The sequence below is a fragment of the Engystomops pustulosus genome, chromosome 5 (assembly GCF_040894005.1).
Source record: "Engystomops pustulosus chromosome 5, aEngPut4.maternal, whole genome shotgun sequence".
Lineage (NCBI taxonomy): Eukaryota > Metazoa > Chordata > Amphibia > Anura > Leptodactylidae > Engystomops > Engystomops pustulosus.
The window spans coordinates 64,150,649-64,166,141 of NC_092415.1; the positions used below are offsets into that span (position 1 = coordinate 64,150,649).

Consider the following 15,493-nt stretch of genomic DNA (forward strand, 5'->3'; position numbering starts at 1 on the left):
GTGTTTACATCTCATACCTACCATCAGAAGTGGTAGGTTTCCTTTAACTAGAATGAAATCCCAGCAGGCTGGTTTGATCAGGTATGTACCTACATTGTGGTGGTCTTCCAGTAAGTACACAGCATGGCTGCCAGGTATTAGTATAAAGTATTGTACATATTTTGTATTATTAACTATAGAAGGGCACTTATTCCTGTGACTATAGGCCTGGATAGCTGCCATGTCTAAGCTTCTATCGCTTTTCCCTCAACTGTTGTGCGGACACTATATTAAATAAAGTTTAGTGATTGGGGAAGACAAAAAAAAAAGCTGAATAGGTGACGTGTAGATCGGGGCGTGGTAACACCGGTGTGGGCGTGGCTACAGGTGGGCAGTGAGGCTCCGAATCTACGCGCTGACGTCACGTGCTGCCTGTCACTACCGGCGCTGACGTGCCCTGTGCAACCATTGTGCGGTTGCCGCAACTGTGTTGAGTCAGCGGTGACCTGGAGCGCAGGGGGTGGAGCGGCGAGCAGCGACCCTGCCGTCTATCCAGCGCAGCGGCAGCCTCCCTCCCTCGCTCACCCCGCCGGCCTGGTGGCGCTCACTGCCGGGCCCCTCTCCATTACCCCAGCCCGGAGGCCTCTTCCCGCATCTCCCGTGCCGTGTCCCAGCTGTGAGGTGCATGTGTGCAGCCGGAGGGGCCAACATGTCGAAGCACGAACAGGTCCTGGTCCTCGACCCACCGCACGAGCTCAAATTCAAAGGTAACGCGAGCCGAGAGCGGGCACTGCAGGGGCTGCCCTGTGCCAGTGCCCGGGGGATGCCAGGCTCATGGCACCGAGCATGGGTGTGTGGTGGCATCTGCTGTGCCCACAGTATAAGCCATGCCTGGGGGAGCCAGTGCCATTACTAGTGCCACGCGTGGCATGTTGTATAGGTAGCCTGGCATCGCTCACCCCCAGGTAATGTAGTGCAATGACCGCTCCTGGATGGGCTGAGTACAGATCTGTGGCTGCTGCTATATACACGCCTGTCGTTACGGTTTTTTTATATATTCCACATCAGCCTCTATGTGGAATATATAAATTTAAAATATACAAATTTTTATATCAACACAAAATCGCTTCCACTAAACTAAAAGGTAATCTACCATCTGATCTATGCCGTATAAAGCAGCAGCGTCACTGACTGAATCCTCTTTGCATCCTGTTGCAGGATCTGTGTTAGTTTTTATGGTCTTGTTTTCCTTAAAAAAAATGTTGTTTAATATGCTAATGAGGTGCAAGCACTTTGGGGCGTCACCAGAGCCCCTCCAGACTGCTGTAGAGCACTCGCCGCCTATAAGCATATTTTTAAAACCTATTTTTTTAGGAATATGAGACCATCTTACAAGCCATGATCCAGCATCAGGGTGCAAAGTAGTTTCAGTTAGTGACGCTGCTTAATAAGTTAGGAATCGAACAATACATTTCCGTCATAAAACCCTTTCGCCATCATAACTTTTATAACTTTTTTATGAAACGGTTTAAAACGTTCTGAAGCATAAAGATCACCACTCAGATCCCCCACTTCACTAAGCAGTACTCATACTTATATTCCCTCCCCCCCCCCCCCCCCCCCCCCCCAATACCAACCAACCAATCACTGGGCGCAGCAGTCGCGTGCAGTACTACTGGCATCATGGCACAGCACTGTTACCACAATTAATATTCTTAAACCATTAAATTAAATTGGTGCCTAATTACGGCTTTGTGGCTTTCTAAGTGTTTTCCAATTTGTGCTAGAAAATATGTAATTAGTGTAATAAGTTTTTAATATCCTATAAAGGCTATAAAGTGTTTTGCATGTTAATTTTGCCCTTCCAGCCCCTCAGCAAATTTCAAGCATATTATACCCTATACCCCTAAGGCAGATGCTGGGGCAACACTTTAATGTCATAGAGAAAAAAAACGTGTCGGGTTCAGCTCTCCTCCTGGGTTTGTTGTCATCTACACAGGGAAAGGACCGATGTCCAGCAGTCATCAAATGTAGAATGAACAATGGGATCCAGCTTCCAAGTATAGTGAAAGAGTTTTGGATTAAAAAAAAAATCCATTTTATTAGAAAAAATTAAGACGTCACTAAATGAAAAAGTCTGACACGTTTTGAACCAGAGGGGTCTCAATTTTTTAAAATTTACAACTCTTTCTACTATACTCGGCAGCACTTAATGTGCCACACACTTGGTAGTCCCTGGGGTTGGTGTACCTGCCCCTTCATTGTGCCAGTGGCAAACTCCAGGAACATTTGATAATTCTGCAGTCGGATGACCATGTTTCCATCAGCTCATGTCTTTACTCCACTGTAGAATAAGGCCCTTAAATGACCTCTGTAACAAGGCACAGTGGTGGAGGCAGAGGGGTTAATTGTGCATGTTTGGACTCACTTTCAAAGGGAATCAGAATCTGTGACTTATTTAGGGGAAATGTGTTCTGTGCTGTCCAGACTTGTAACCACATCAGTCCTCGGGTGTCACAGGTTGACACACTAGGGCTATTTCATGGGATGCCATCTACCCGGCAGAGTAACCTCATACATAGAGAGAGCAGAAATAGAAGCTGCAGGATTTGGAGCTTATCGTTCTAAGATGTATGAGGGGCTAGCTTACTGCCTTGTCTTGTGAGTGGAGGTGGGCATAAGATATGCCACATGATCGCACAATGAGCTCCATTATAAGCCGGGGTTACGTTGAGTTATGACTTGTAGCACTAAACGTGTTACAGCTTTGCATCTTACTCGATTACATAGTCATATGATGTCTGCAGATGTAGAACTTATTACAAGTGTTTTTCTTCACTTACAATATTTCACGTAAGAACAGTATAACATGTCTTAAAATAAGAAAAGATATACTCTCGCCTTACCGATCCTGTTTCTTTTTCTCAGTTCTGCATCCAGTGATTGGCTGAGCTGGTCACATGTCTGTGTCAGAACATCATCAGTATTTAGCTTCCGTTATGTTTGCAGAAACCAGTACGGAAGTAAACGGCCACTTAAACCGTGGTCGTATAGCACTGTAAACTTTTGGAAAAACATTTAAAGGGACTACTCGTTTAAGGGGGAAGGTGCTCCTGAGATCATTTATGCTGTAGCAGAATAGCTACAACAAAGCACTCAAGATACTGTATAAATTTGGCTAACTGGTTCCTAGTCATGAGGGGAATGGGTCAAATTTGACATTTGCAGGTGTTGTGTGGGGTTGGATGTTATCTACAACGTATATCAGGTGGAGAGGTTTTTTACTACTGAGCTTTCTGCCAATGCCTCTGTTTGAATACGTAGCTACACATGCAGAGACGGGTATACAAAGCTTCACTGACAGCATAGGGAAAAGAAGTGTCTAGATTTGGCTCTCTGCTTATTGTGAGACTAATCATTTATATATTTAAAGCGTAACTTTTAAAGTTACTGACAAAAAATTATTTTAATACAGCTGGGGAGAGCCTTTGACAGCAATTCCAACGATACCCGTACCATGTTGCTGGCTTCTTCCTAGCTGTAGATACAAGCTGTTATATCTATCATCCCTTATAAAATGACATTCAGCTATTCCTGAAGTGTGTGCCACTTGCTGGTATTTATATGAATTAGGACAGCATGTTTGTAATTGGCCGACCTGAGTCACATGCTTGTGAACCCTTTCCAGGTCTTATTTTCTTGCAATCATCTTCTTCTGCCCCTCCCAACAAGCCGCCTCCTCTCGAGCAGTTCTATAAGGTTTCCCATGGTGACCAGAAAGCATGACAAATGGAGAGTATCCTGGGGGGCAGTTAAACACCTGCAGATAGCAAATATAACCAGTTCTCTAATTTACTATAATTAGCTTAGTGCAGAGTTAGGCAAAAGTGTTTATACTTTACAGTTGTATTTTAAGGTGACGATAAGACCCTTTTGACATTCTATTTGGTGAATATATATTAAGTATACCCTGGAAAAAGTTGCTTGCATATACACCAGGGGTATCCTTGGGGCAGAAACATGGCAAAATCTCCATTGAACAGGTTGGCATAGATTTGCTGTGTACTATAGAAAATCCCATCGTATGTGTATAACATTCCCATTGGGACACCCTCTAGTTTTAAGCTTCTCTATACATATGGATCTCATCTGAAGAGGATGATTAACATGGCTAATGAGTTTGACAGCACAATCTTACAGTAACAATAGGTCATCATTGAATAAAAGTAAAATAATGTAGGTATAACAGCAGAATATGTAGCATAATCACTGCAGGTATTCTGCTTTTCTGACTTATTATGTTGCATCGGTTATGCAGGTTATCTGTGCAGCCTGTGGATAAAATCTAATTCAATATTATCCACTTGGCTGCTACTGTACAAAGCAGCAGATTCTCACCACTATCTGCAGTGACTTACCTGCTGTGGATATACCCCGTATGATCCAAGTATGGAGTATGCAGTCTACTCATTGCATCAGTGTTATTTATTTTCACATATTCTCTTCTTTTCAGTTGTAACAGCATCTCTCTACCTCTCTTATGTTGTCCTCAAGCAGTGTTACTCCTCATACATAGTGCACACACTGGACTTCTGATTTCTCTAATATTTGTGGAAAGGTTAGAAATGCTTTAATATTTTCCCTTTGAGTCGCTGGTTCCCATAACTGAGGGTTGTAATGTAAATGGCTGCTGATGGTGGGGGTTTTCTACTGTTGGTGCTCCTGCAATACATTTTTGAGGACACAGAGCGGTTAGCTGTGTTCATGTATTTCCTGAACTTAAGGGACATATACCTTCAGTTTTACTTGATAGAAGCCTAGTCCTACTTACCAGATCCTGAGGAACTGTTCTCAGACCTTAAAGGGTTATTCCCATTTCGGCAAATAAATGTTAGTGTTTGTATAATGAAAAGTTATACAAGTTTCCAATATAATTTCTGTATCAATTCCTTGTGGTTTTCTGGATCTCTGCTTGCTGTCCTGCTATAGAAAGCTTCATGGTTTACTTTCAGTGGACAGAAAACTGCCCATGGTCACACAGTTGTGCGCTCGTTATATCGCACAGCTCTGACTACTCTCTATATGATATTATGAGCCTTGCACCTGTGTGACCATGATTTCTGTCCACTGGAAGGAAAGTATACTATATAAGGAAGTATATTGGAAAATTGTATAACTTTTTATTATACAAACCATAACATTAATTGTCTGAAATGGAAATACCCCTTTAATATAAAACTCTATACACTGCAATTTTAATAATATAGAGTTATAAACACTATGCTAAGCAGTCTGGGGTGCTTTGTCTACTGCACTAGAGCACCTCGTCTTGTAACTAATTCACTTTATGACTGTAGAAGACCTACCTGCTCCCTGACGTGACCTGCTCTATGCACTGTGGATGGGTGGGACCAGGCGAGACTTTTAATGTTCGAGCACGTGAATAAATTATAATGCAAGGGCTGAGTAGCATAAGTTTTATAATGGGTTATTGCCAAAATTGTGCCGTATGTAGTTATATAATAAATGAAGTCCTGAGGAAAATAATTCCTCAGAAAACAGTTAGTAGGACACGTCTACCATTGGTAAAACTGATTGTAGATAGACTTGTGTTACTTAAAAGGACATGTCACATCTGCACTCTGCTTCTATTAAGGAAGCTCTGGATGATGATCAGCAGTGTAGGGATTCCCCTGGCTGTGATGGGGTCTGCTGCGCTTCTGTTTGGGTGTCTGTCATTTTGATGGTATTTGCACTATGAGTGAAGATTTTTACCTTTCTTGGTACAGTATAGGTCTGCCTGATACAGATATATGGTAAGTGACATTCATGTGGATGTTTGTGGGGATTAGTGATTTTAATTAGCCCAGAGGATGTTAATTCCCTTAATTACAGGATATTACTAGTTAGTGTTTTTGGCAGGCTTTCTCTGATCTAGTAGGAGCACTGCAAGATCGTCAGCGCATCTTAGATTTACACATAGCGTTGCTGCAAATTGAGAAGGTTGCCTTGTGGCTAAAATTAGTTCGCTGTAAAATGCTTCCTTGCAATCCTAGATTGTTGCCAAAATTGGCCAGGACTTTTCCCTCTGTATGTGTGGAGTAGCACTCCTTATATGAGGTGTAGATCTATTGCAGTAGTCAGGTTTACATTACAGCCTGCAAATGGCCCTCATCCTTCCAGTTCTGTAACCTCGAGGAGGGAGTTCTAGTTTTTGGATCTAGAGCTTATTTTGAAAATATCTAGAAAATGCTGCTGTATGTATGTAGATAACATTGTGATAATAAGCTGAGTCATTGGCATGAAGTTGTCTGGTTGGTTGTTCTATTGTGTAAATACCTTATAATTGTGGATACGTGAAAAGGAATTCCTCTTGGTTTGCACTGTATTTTTGCCAGTATTACAAAGTTCCTTGCAGTAAACCTTTTCTTTTCTTTGGTCACTCCGGTCTTCTTTCTCATGCCAGTACTGCTTCCTGACTATATAAGCCAACCCAAGAATAAGCAGAGGCACCTAATTTTGCCAAAAAAAGGGCAAACTTATTGACTTGATTATAAGCCTACGGTGCAAAATGCAGCAACTGATCTTGCTGCTCCCCCCTTGTGAAATGAAATGTCCAGCAGAGCTGCTCCCCCCTTGTGAAATGAAATGTCCAGCAGAGCTGCTCCCCCCTTGTGAAATGAAATGTCCAGCAGAGCTGCTCCCCCCTTGTGAAATGAAATGTCCAGCAGAGCTGCTCCCCCCTTGTGAAATGAAATGTCCAGCAGAGCTGCTCCCCCCTTGTGAAATGAAATGTCCAGCAGAGCTGCTCCCCCCTTGTGAAATGAAATGTCCAGCAGAGCTGCTCCCCCCTTGTGAAATGAAATGTCCAGCAGAGCTGCTCCCCCCTTGTGAAATGAAATGTCCAGCAGAGCTGCTCCCCCCTTGTGAAATGAAATGTCCAGCAGAGCTGCTCCCCCCTTGTGAAATGAAATGTCCAGCAGAGCTGCTCCCCCCTTGTGAAATGAAATGTCCAGCAGAGCTGCTCCCCCCTTGTGAAATGAAATGTCCAGCAGAGCTGCTCCCCCCTTGTGAAATGAAATGTCCAGCAGAGCTGCTCCCCCCTTGTGAAATGAAATGTCCAGCAGAGCTGCTCCCCCCTTGTGAAATGAAATGTCCAGCAGAGCTGCTCCCCCCTTGTGAAATGAAATGTCCAGCAGAGCTGCTCCCCCCTTGTGAAATGAAATGTCCAGCAGAGCTGCGCCCCCCTTGTGAAATGAAATGTCCAGCAGAGCTGCGCCCCCCTTGTGAAATGAAATGTCCAGCAGAGCTGCGCCCCCCTTGTGAAATGAAATGTCCAGCAGAGCTGCTCCCCCCTTGTGAAATGAAATGTCCAGCAGAGCTGCTCCCCCCTTGTGAAATGAAATGTCCAGCAGAGCTGCTCCCCCCTTGTGAAATGAAATGTCCAGCAGAGCTGCTCCCCCCTTGTGAAATGAAATGTCCAGCAGAGCTGCTCCCCCCTTGTGAAATGAAATGTCCAGCAGAGCTGCTCCCCCCTTGTGAAATGAAATGTCCAGCAGAGCTGCTCCCCCCTTGTGAAATGAAATGTCCAGCAGAGCTGCTCCCCCCTTGTGAAATGAAATGTCCAGCAGAGCTGCGCCCCCCTTGTGAAATGAAATGTCCAGCAGAGCTGCGCCCCCCTTGTGAAATGAAATGTCCAGCAGAGCCGCGCCCCCCCCCCCCCCGGAATGAATTGTCCAGCAGAGCCGCGCCCCCCCCCCCCGGAATGAATTGTCCAGCAGAGCCGCGCGCCCCCCCCCCGGAATGAATTGTCCAGCAGAGCCCCCCCCCCCCCCCGAAATGAAATGTCTGCCCCCCTTTATATCTATCTATATATCTAAACATGGAAAATTCAAGTCCGCACAGTGGACTTGAGAAAGGTGTATGACACCGAAACGTCGCCACTTGTTCCAATAAAAATCACCTTCAATTGACTTGAATCCTGGAGTGCTGCCTGCCATTTCCATTTCATAGATAGATATTTAGATATATCTCTAGCTATGACAAAATAATAAACTCGGTACTCGCCTCTGGTGCTCAACCCCGGTGTCCTCTTGCCCCCTGCTCATCTTCTCCGTTTGGCTCCGGCTTCCCAGCAGTGGTGGCAGAGGCATCAACTCTTATTCATTTGAAATGAATCAAAGTTGGTGTGAATTGGCGCATCCAATCTGTGTAGCCATCTAGCTTCTTGGGCACCAGATCTGAGGGGGTGCTGTGTATTTGGATCACCACAGATTTGATATTGAGGATATTTCCTTAGGGTAGGTTAACAATGCACACCAAAAACAAACCGTAAATACAGTAATTGCATAGGTCATTCAGTGATGTGCCATCTGTGTGGAGATCACTACTGAAACCTGTGATTGGTCCATTGTCCCAGCAGTATTTAAGCTTCTTTAATAAATTGTATATATTATAAAGCACAAAATAAAAATGTAAATTGGTTAATCGTAAAAGAACAATAATCAACATTAGAAACCTTAAACCTAAAAGTTGTTGGTGTTAATATAGGACCTGGTACTAATTTTCCTTAATTATCCAACAAACCCTATTTAACTGGTAGCCTAACTTTCCAGTTTTCAACTTTGCAAGTATCAGCAGGTTGTCCCGATGAAGGCCAAAAAGGGGTGACTATCATCCATAGCAAGAGAAGTTGGTTGTTCCAAGTCTGTGAAAGGACAAATGCAAGAGAGGATAGAATAATGTGGAGAATCTCCATGGGTAATCATTTCAACACTGCAGCTGAAATTGCTGTCTAGTTCAGCACTGAACAGGTTGGGGATCTGTCTCGTCATGCATTGTCTCAACCTTTAAAGCGGAACTGTAAAGTTATAATGATTTTACCAAATTATTTTATGTGATTTCCCCTTTAAAAACAGAAGGATGCCTACTTTGTGCTGCTCGTCCTTTTCTTTCCAAAGCTATGGCATTTTCTGTTCTGAAAGTATTTGATAAAAATCTTTCTCACCAGAGGTGAAGTGTATAGACTAATGTCTGTCAGTCTATGCCCTCAAGCTGAGGTCAGTTAGCTTGCCCACAGATCCCATAATGCCTTGTGTTTTCTAATTTAGCATTAAATCCATTAAGTTTCCCACATGTAAATCCACTGAACACTGCACAGTGCACATTTAAGATGTATACGTTGACAGCCTGGCAGCTTCCATCATATGGAGGAGCAGGGAACATGTAATAGGTGGTAGAAATCATTAGTACACAGTCTATGGCACTGGTTCCAGAGGCGGCACTTGGAGCCCTCTCTGTGGGCACCCAGGCCATCGCCCCAAAATAAAGTTCACCAGAGAGAACTCAAAGAATCTGCCTACAATGATAGATGAGTTTGCCCTCCTCCTTTCAACTGCATTGGTGTCCTTGGGAGGCTTAAGAATTGAAAGTTGTCAATGAACAAGGAGAAATACATTACTGCTTAAATTGCTGCGCTGGCACTTTGCAATAAATAAGTGGCTTTTGGTTGAAGTTTGGGCACTGAGGCTCAAAAAGGTTCACCATCGCTGGTCTATGGGTTAATAGCTTCTCTGCACACAGCAGAATATTTATTTATAAACTTTCTCTGTGCTACACTTAGGCCCTATCCTATAGATAGAGATAACTTGCTGATTGGTGGTGGTCTCGGTGATGAGACCACTACAGATCAGGGGGTCTGATGTGTCCCTGTTGGACTCCTCGTCGCTCACCATGATGAGCGGAGCAGCAATGAGCGATTTGCGTTTTTAGAGCCTTCAATTTGAAGAAAGGTTTGAATGTCTGATTAAATTAAATGTGACTGTCCAGAATAGTAATAGTACAGCACGTGTTGGCTGCGGGTGCTAGGAGAGGGCACACGGGCTGAACCCTCAACATAGCCTTTAAGTCCTTGCAGCATGTTGCAACAAACACTTACTGGTAACACCTGCAATCAGTGCTAGCAGTACATGGTTGCAGTATATGGTAGGATCAATCGGACAACCTAGGGTAAGTACCCTGGAGGGACTGGAAAACAGTAAAAATAAAAAAATATATATATTAAAAAAAACCCTAAAAATTCAAATCGCCCCCCCTTTCCCTAGAAGTCATATTAATATAAACAGTAAAAATCAGAAACACATTGGGTATCGCCGCATCTATTAAAATATAATAATTCTTTTTCACTGCGTTTAACCCTGTAATGGAAAATGGTGTCCAAACTTGAAAATGGCACTTTTCTGCCACTTTGAAAAATATAAAAAACTATATAAATAGTGATCAAAAGGCTGTACAGTCCTAAAAATAGGAGCATTTAAAACTTCATCAAAAGTTATAAAAATAACACTACCCACAGCTCCTTACACCAAGGTACGAAAAAGCAATGCGTGCCAGAAGATGGCAAAACAAAAAATTTTTTTGTAGATGTATAAAAACATTATAAAACCTATACAAATGTAATATCCCTGTGATCGCATCAACCCAAAGTAGACATGTCATTTGGGGTGCACAGTGAAAGCCGTAAAATCCAAGTCCACAAGAATATGGTACAAATGCGTTTTTTTTTTTTTTTTTTACCAATTTCACTGCATTTGGAATATTTTTTAGCTTCATGGCATGGAATATGCAATATCGTCACTATGGAGTGCAATTTGTTAGAGAAAAGCAGAAAACAAGCTGTCTCCAAGCTCTCTACATGTAAAAATAAAAGTAACATTTTTGATGGTTGGAAGTGAAAAATGGAAATGCAGAAACAAAAAAGGGCTTAAGTAGGTTAAGGGGTTAAGTAGTTCACCCAAAACCTTTATTTGTATTGCCAGTGAAGAAGCCTTATTATACCTTATAATCTGTTACAGCACAGATATGGTGGAAGAACTGACTGCATAGACTTGTGCAGATAAATGTTAATAAGATAAAAATGTCACTTTTATTTCTGTGTTCCCTTGTAACATATCAGTGACTTGGAAGTCTAGGACCTAGGTGTGTTACTCTACTCTTACTATATTTGGAGACTGTACAAAATGTACTTGTTTCCTGTAAAAATCATTGCAGGAACTACCTGCTGAGATAAGAGCCGCCTTATTGTTTTTTTGTTTTTTAAATAAATAGATACTTGCACTGCTCCCATCTTATGACCTGTCGCATATAACCAAGGGAAGGCTGAGACGTAGGTCGCTGGAAATACAGATTCCGTAAAGTAAAAAGGTAGAATCGAAGTCGACATATTTTTCTGTATGCAAAAAGTATACCAACCTATCAGAGGCCTATAGGATACTCGCGCACGTCCAATTGACAAATTTGCAGCCACAAATCCTGTAGTGGTCCTTTTCTGGTGCCGCCTTGGTCCCTGCTGATATCTTTTTCCCGGCTTGTTGCACACTGGGAATGTCTGCTCACCAAATCTGCCCAACTAGTTACATTGCTGCTCAGCTCTCGCCAGTGCAATCTTTAGTGAGTACAAGAATTCTCTTGTAAACCCTATCCTGCACATGATTATTGGTAGGGATTTTGTCAGTCTTTTTTTTACGTGGCCTTTGACCCCTATAGTAAGTTTTTCTCAAAGTAGACAATCCTGTTTTATTTACCATTCGAATATAAGTAGTGGAAGCTGTAGTAGTATTATCCGTATAAGGCTCCATTTACATGACCGTTGGGGAATGTATATACGCTCTCACCACACCCCCACACCTGTGGCACCGTACAGCTCCATACATGGGGAAAAGATAGGACATGTCCTATCTTTCCCTGTGTAACGGAACCGTGCATCGCTATGGAGAAGGGAGGGGTCAACCCTCCTCCTCTCCATCGTGGCAAACCTATGCCCACCCAGATAAGCCCCGGCTGGCATACTTTCGTGTGAATGCAGCCTCAGTTTATTTTCATCCGAGGACCGTTAGATAGAGGCTCAAAGAACAGATCCGTGGTCAGTCTTTTGCTGTCTGTGCATCAATTTGTAATACATTTCGCATGTACAATCCATGTCATCTGTTTTTGCTGGTCCGAAAAAAAGATAAGCTGGCAAATGTTACTACTGTGCCCCAACCCTTTGATGGGTGACATAATTGTCTTGACTAATAACTGTTCCACAAAAAGGAATGTCTTCCTATACAGGGGTGCCCAAACTTTTTTGGGAAAGCCTGAGCTGCATAAATTGGCAGGAATATGACCTTCTCTGACACCTAAGAAACGTGTTGATGTGTAAGGGCCCATTGAACTGAATGTCTGTGTGCCAGTAATGAAAAAAAGGGATAACACACGGACGAGGGCAACAGTCTTGTCAGTGACAACATTATTAATAGTATTTGTGTTTTTGGTAATATTGTCTTACGTTTTTTTATTATTATTATAATCTGTGTTTGGAGATTAAATCTGAATCTGTATTCCAGCGTCTTTGGTAGAAAGCTTAAATCGGTTAGGGCTCCTTCAGATGGGCCACAAAAACAGTAGATGTGTGATAACCTTGTATCCACATCCGTTTTTTTCACATCTGTAGGTAATGCGTAATCAGATGGCACTATATCATGATTTCTAACTATTTTGCAGAGATCCAGTGCTCTGTGTCTTCCCTGCTTTCTCTGGATCACTAGATCTCTGTACCAGCAGTAACACTGATTCTGTGTCCTGATTGGCCGGGCTGATTGTGCCCTCAGTGTTCTGCCCAAAGTGCTCTCAGTTGATGTCACAATCAGGAAGCGCCCACCAAGTTCAGGAGAAGCTTAGAGGATTTTACAGATAGGGCTGATAGATATGAGGCTGTATCCGAGGCTAGGAAGAAGCCAGCAGCATGGTGCAGGTATGGTTGGAATTGTCAGTCTCTCTCCAGCTGTGCTAAAACTATGTTTTGTCAAGTAACTTTACTGTTAAGCTTTAACGCAAAAAAAAAAAAAACTTGTCGTATTGCTGCGGGGCATAGTGCGGAAATCAACATTTGTAATACTCAGATGGGTTGCGCTGCAGACTGGATGCAGTTAATCCATATCTGTGCCCTAGTGGTTATAGGTTGCTCTTTATTTTGGTCACAAATGACTTGTTTTAAACACTGCATAAACTGGCTAAAATGTCCTCATATCTGTATAAACTTGCGATGCTTCAGCATATTTGTAAATGTGATTGTTTAGAATCCATAGAAAAAGCTAGGATTTCCCTTCTGGTTAATTAGTTGTACTTTTTCTATACTCGTAAGTTTTACATTTTCAAGTTCATTTAAATTAAGCAAGATTAGATCACTGGTAGGAAAGGAAAAGTGCTGCTCTGTTCTTTTACCCAGTCACTTGGTCATGCCTCCGGCATACTAAACAGCAGCCATATCAATCCTCTTTTCTACTGATTACATTAGCTGTGATGGAAGTCATGTGGCAGCTTTTATTTGCTGTTCTAATCCTCGTACATTCATACTTGTAGTGAGTCATGTCGACACCTCCGTCACTGCACACAGAAATGTGTAATAATCCTGCTCCTCCATGATACTAATACTACTGTGCTCTTCTACTTGTAGGGCCATTTACAGATGTCGTCACCACAAACCTGAAACTTCGAAATCCATCTGACAAGAAAGTATGTTTCAAAGTCAAAACTACAGCACCCCGACGCTACTGTGTAAGGCCAAACAGCGGCACCATCGACCCTGGAGCCACAGTAACCGTTTCAGGTACTTAATATAAAGAATGTATAGTGTGGAGACATAGAATGCTAATTGTCTTATGTATGTGAGCAGGATTGTGATGCTTTTATCAGTAGGAAAATTACTGAAGACAAAAACCTACTGAATAAATAGGCTGTCTAATTTGGATATACTGGGAGTTTTCAGCCTCCCAAGGCCTCTGTGTAAAATGAAGTAGTAGTGTACATGTATTACTACAGCTTCCCCTACTTAAGAACACCCGACTTACAGATGACCCTTAGTTAGAGATGGACCCCTCGGCCTACTGTGACCTCTGAAGCTCTCTGGATGTTTTACTATAGTCAAAGACTGCAATGACCAGTTGTAAGGTGTCTGTAATGAAGCTTTATTGATAATCCTTGGTCACGTTACAGCAATAAATTTGGAAACTCCAATCGCCACTGGGGCAAAAAAAAATCTATCATTATAAAATATACAGTTTCAACTTGCATACAAATTCAACTTAAGAATAAACCTATGGAACCTATCTTGCATGTTACCCAGGGACTGCCTGTATTAGGCCCCTTCCACACTTGCGTTGCAGATCACCTCAGAGTTTGATCAGGGTGCGATCAGGGTTTGGTCAGTGAAAAACGCACATTTTGCATCAGAGTTCAATCAGTTTTCAGTCAGAGTTTGTTCAGTGTCTCAATTTTTCACGCGTGTTTTCAATGCAATTTCAATGCGTTTTTCATGCGCAGAAAATGCGCGTGAAATGGTCTCACGGCTGAGCTCTATCTTTTCTATGGCATTTGATACATGAAAAACGAATTGCACTTGCATTGCACTTGCAAGTGTCTCAGAGTGCAATGCGTTTTTGATGCATCTCTATAGACTTGTATGGTGTATTTTCACGCGCCTGACTTGCAAAAGTAGAGCATGTCGAGATTTAAATGTGCGTTAAAAAAAACCCCAGTGTGTGCGTGAAAAAATGGGTCAGAGTGCAATGCAAGTTCTGCACGTCAAAAGCAAGCGCAGCAAACGCGCGTGAAAAACGCGAGTGTGAAAGGGGCCTAAGGATTCATAGAGATGAAATATCCATGATATCCCCCCCCCCCCCCCACATTTGGAATTTTTTCAGTACGTGGCATGGAGTTTTAAATACGGTCACTAGGAAGTACAACTTGTTAAGCAGAGAACTAGCCATCATTTAGCCTTGTATACAGAAAAATTAATAGTTATGGCTTTTTAGCGAAAAATTTAAAGGGGACAATGATGGCAGGGGAAAAGGATGACTGTGCACGTCCATTAAATCCTTCCTGTAGTAGTACGGCACAGTGAGAAGTGACTTGCCATTGGCACAGTATGGCAGCACATAACCATGGACAGATTTCTTTCCTCTGGAAGTAAACATAGAAGCTTCCTATGGCAGCAGCAGAGATCTAGAAAACCATGAGGATTTGATACAGAAAGTATATTGTACAACATTTCCTTACACAAACCATATCAAATATTTGCTGAATCTGGACAATCCCTTTAACATACAAACTGGCTGCGCCTTGAAGGGGGTGAAGGGGCTGCAGCATTTGAGTGAGCAAAACAACCTTTTTCTTTTTTAAAATACAAGTCAATTCCATAGAGGCACCTGTGTAGGAAATCTGGCTCTGTTATCTTCAGAGGGGCAAAGGTCTGATTAACTACACAGCCACCACATTCTAGTCCTCACATAAACACTCCTGCCCTTTCATAGTGTTAATTGGAAGGGGATATCAGGTGTTGGATTCCTGCCAGTCTGATATTGATAACTTGTCCTAAGGAGGTTCTCAATTGCAGAAATTATCTAGACCTTCCAGGACAGATTCACAAAATCTAGTTCTTATATAGAGCAGACTTCTGTTTCTGCGCCCAACAGTCGCT

The 15,493-nt window shown here is 42.5% G+C and overlaps 1 protein-coding gene across 1 annotated transcript in view; it reads left to right on the top strand.

Annotated features, from left to right (window-relative positions):
* Window positions 1–375: 375 nt before the first annotated feature.
* The window catches only part of VAPA (VAMP associated protein A), a 33,298-nt gene continuing 18,180 nt past the window's right edge, over window positions 376–15,493 (top strand). Inside the window, exons 1-2 of the mRNA XM_072152245.1 lie at window positions 376–746; window positions 13,472–13,624. Of these exons, the coding sequence (XP_072008346.1) occupies window positions 665–746; window positions 13,472–13,624 (235 nt within the window). The 5' untranslated portion in view covers window positions 376–664. The remainder of the gene's footprint in view (window positions 747–13,471; window positions 13,625–15,493) is intronic.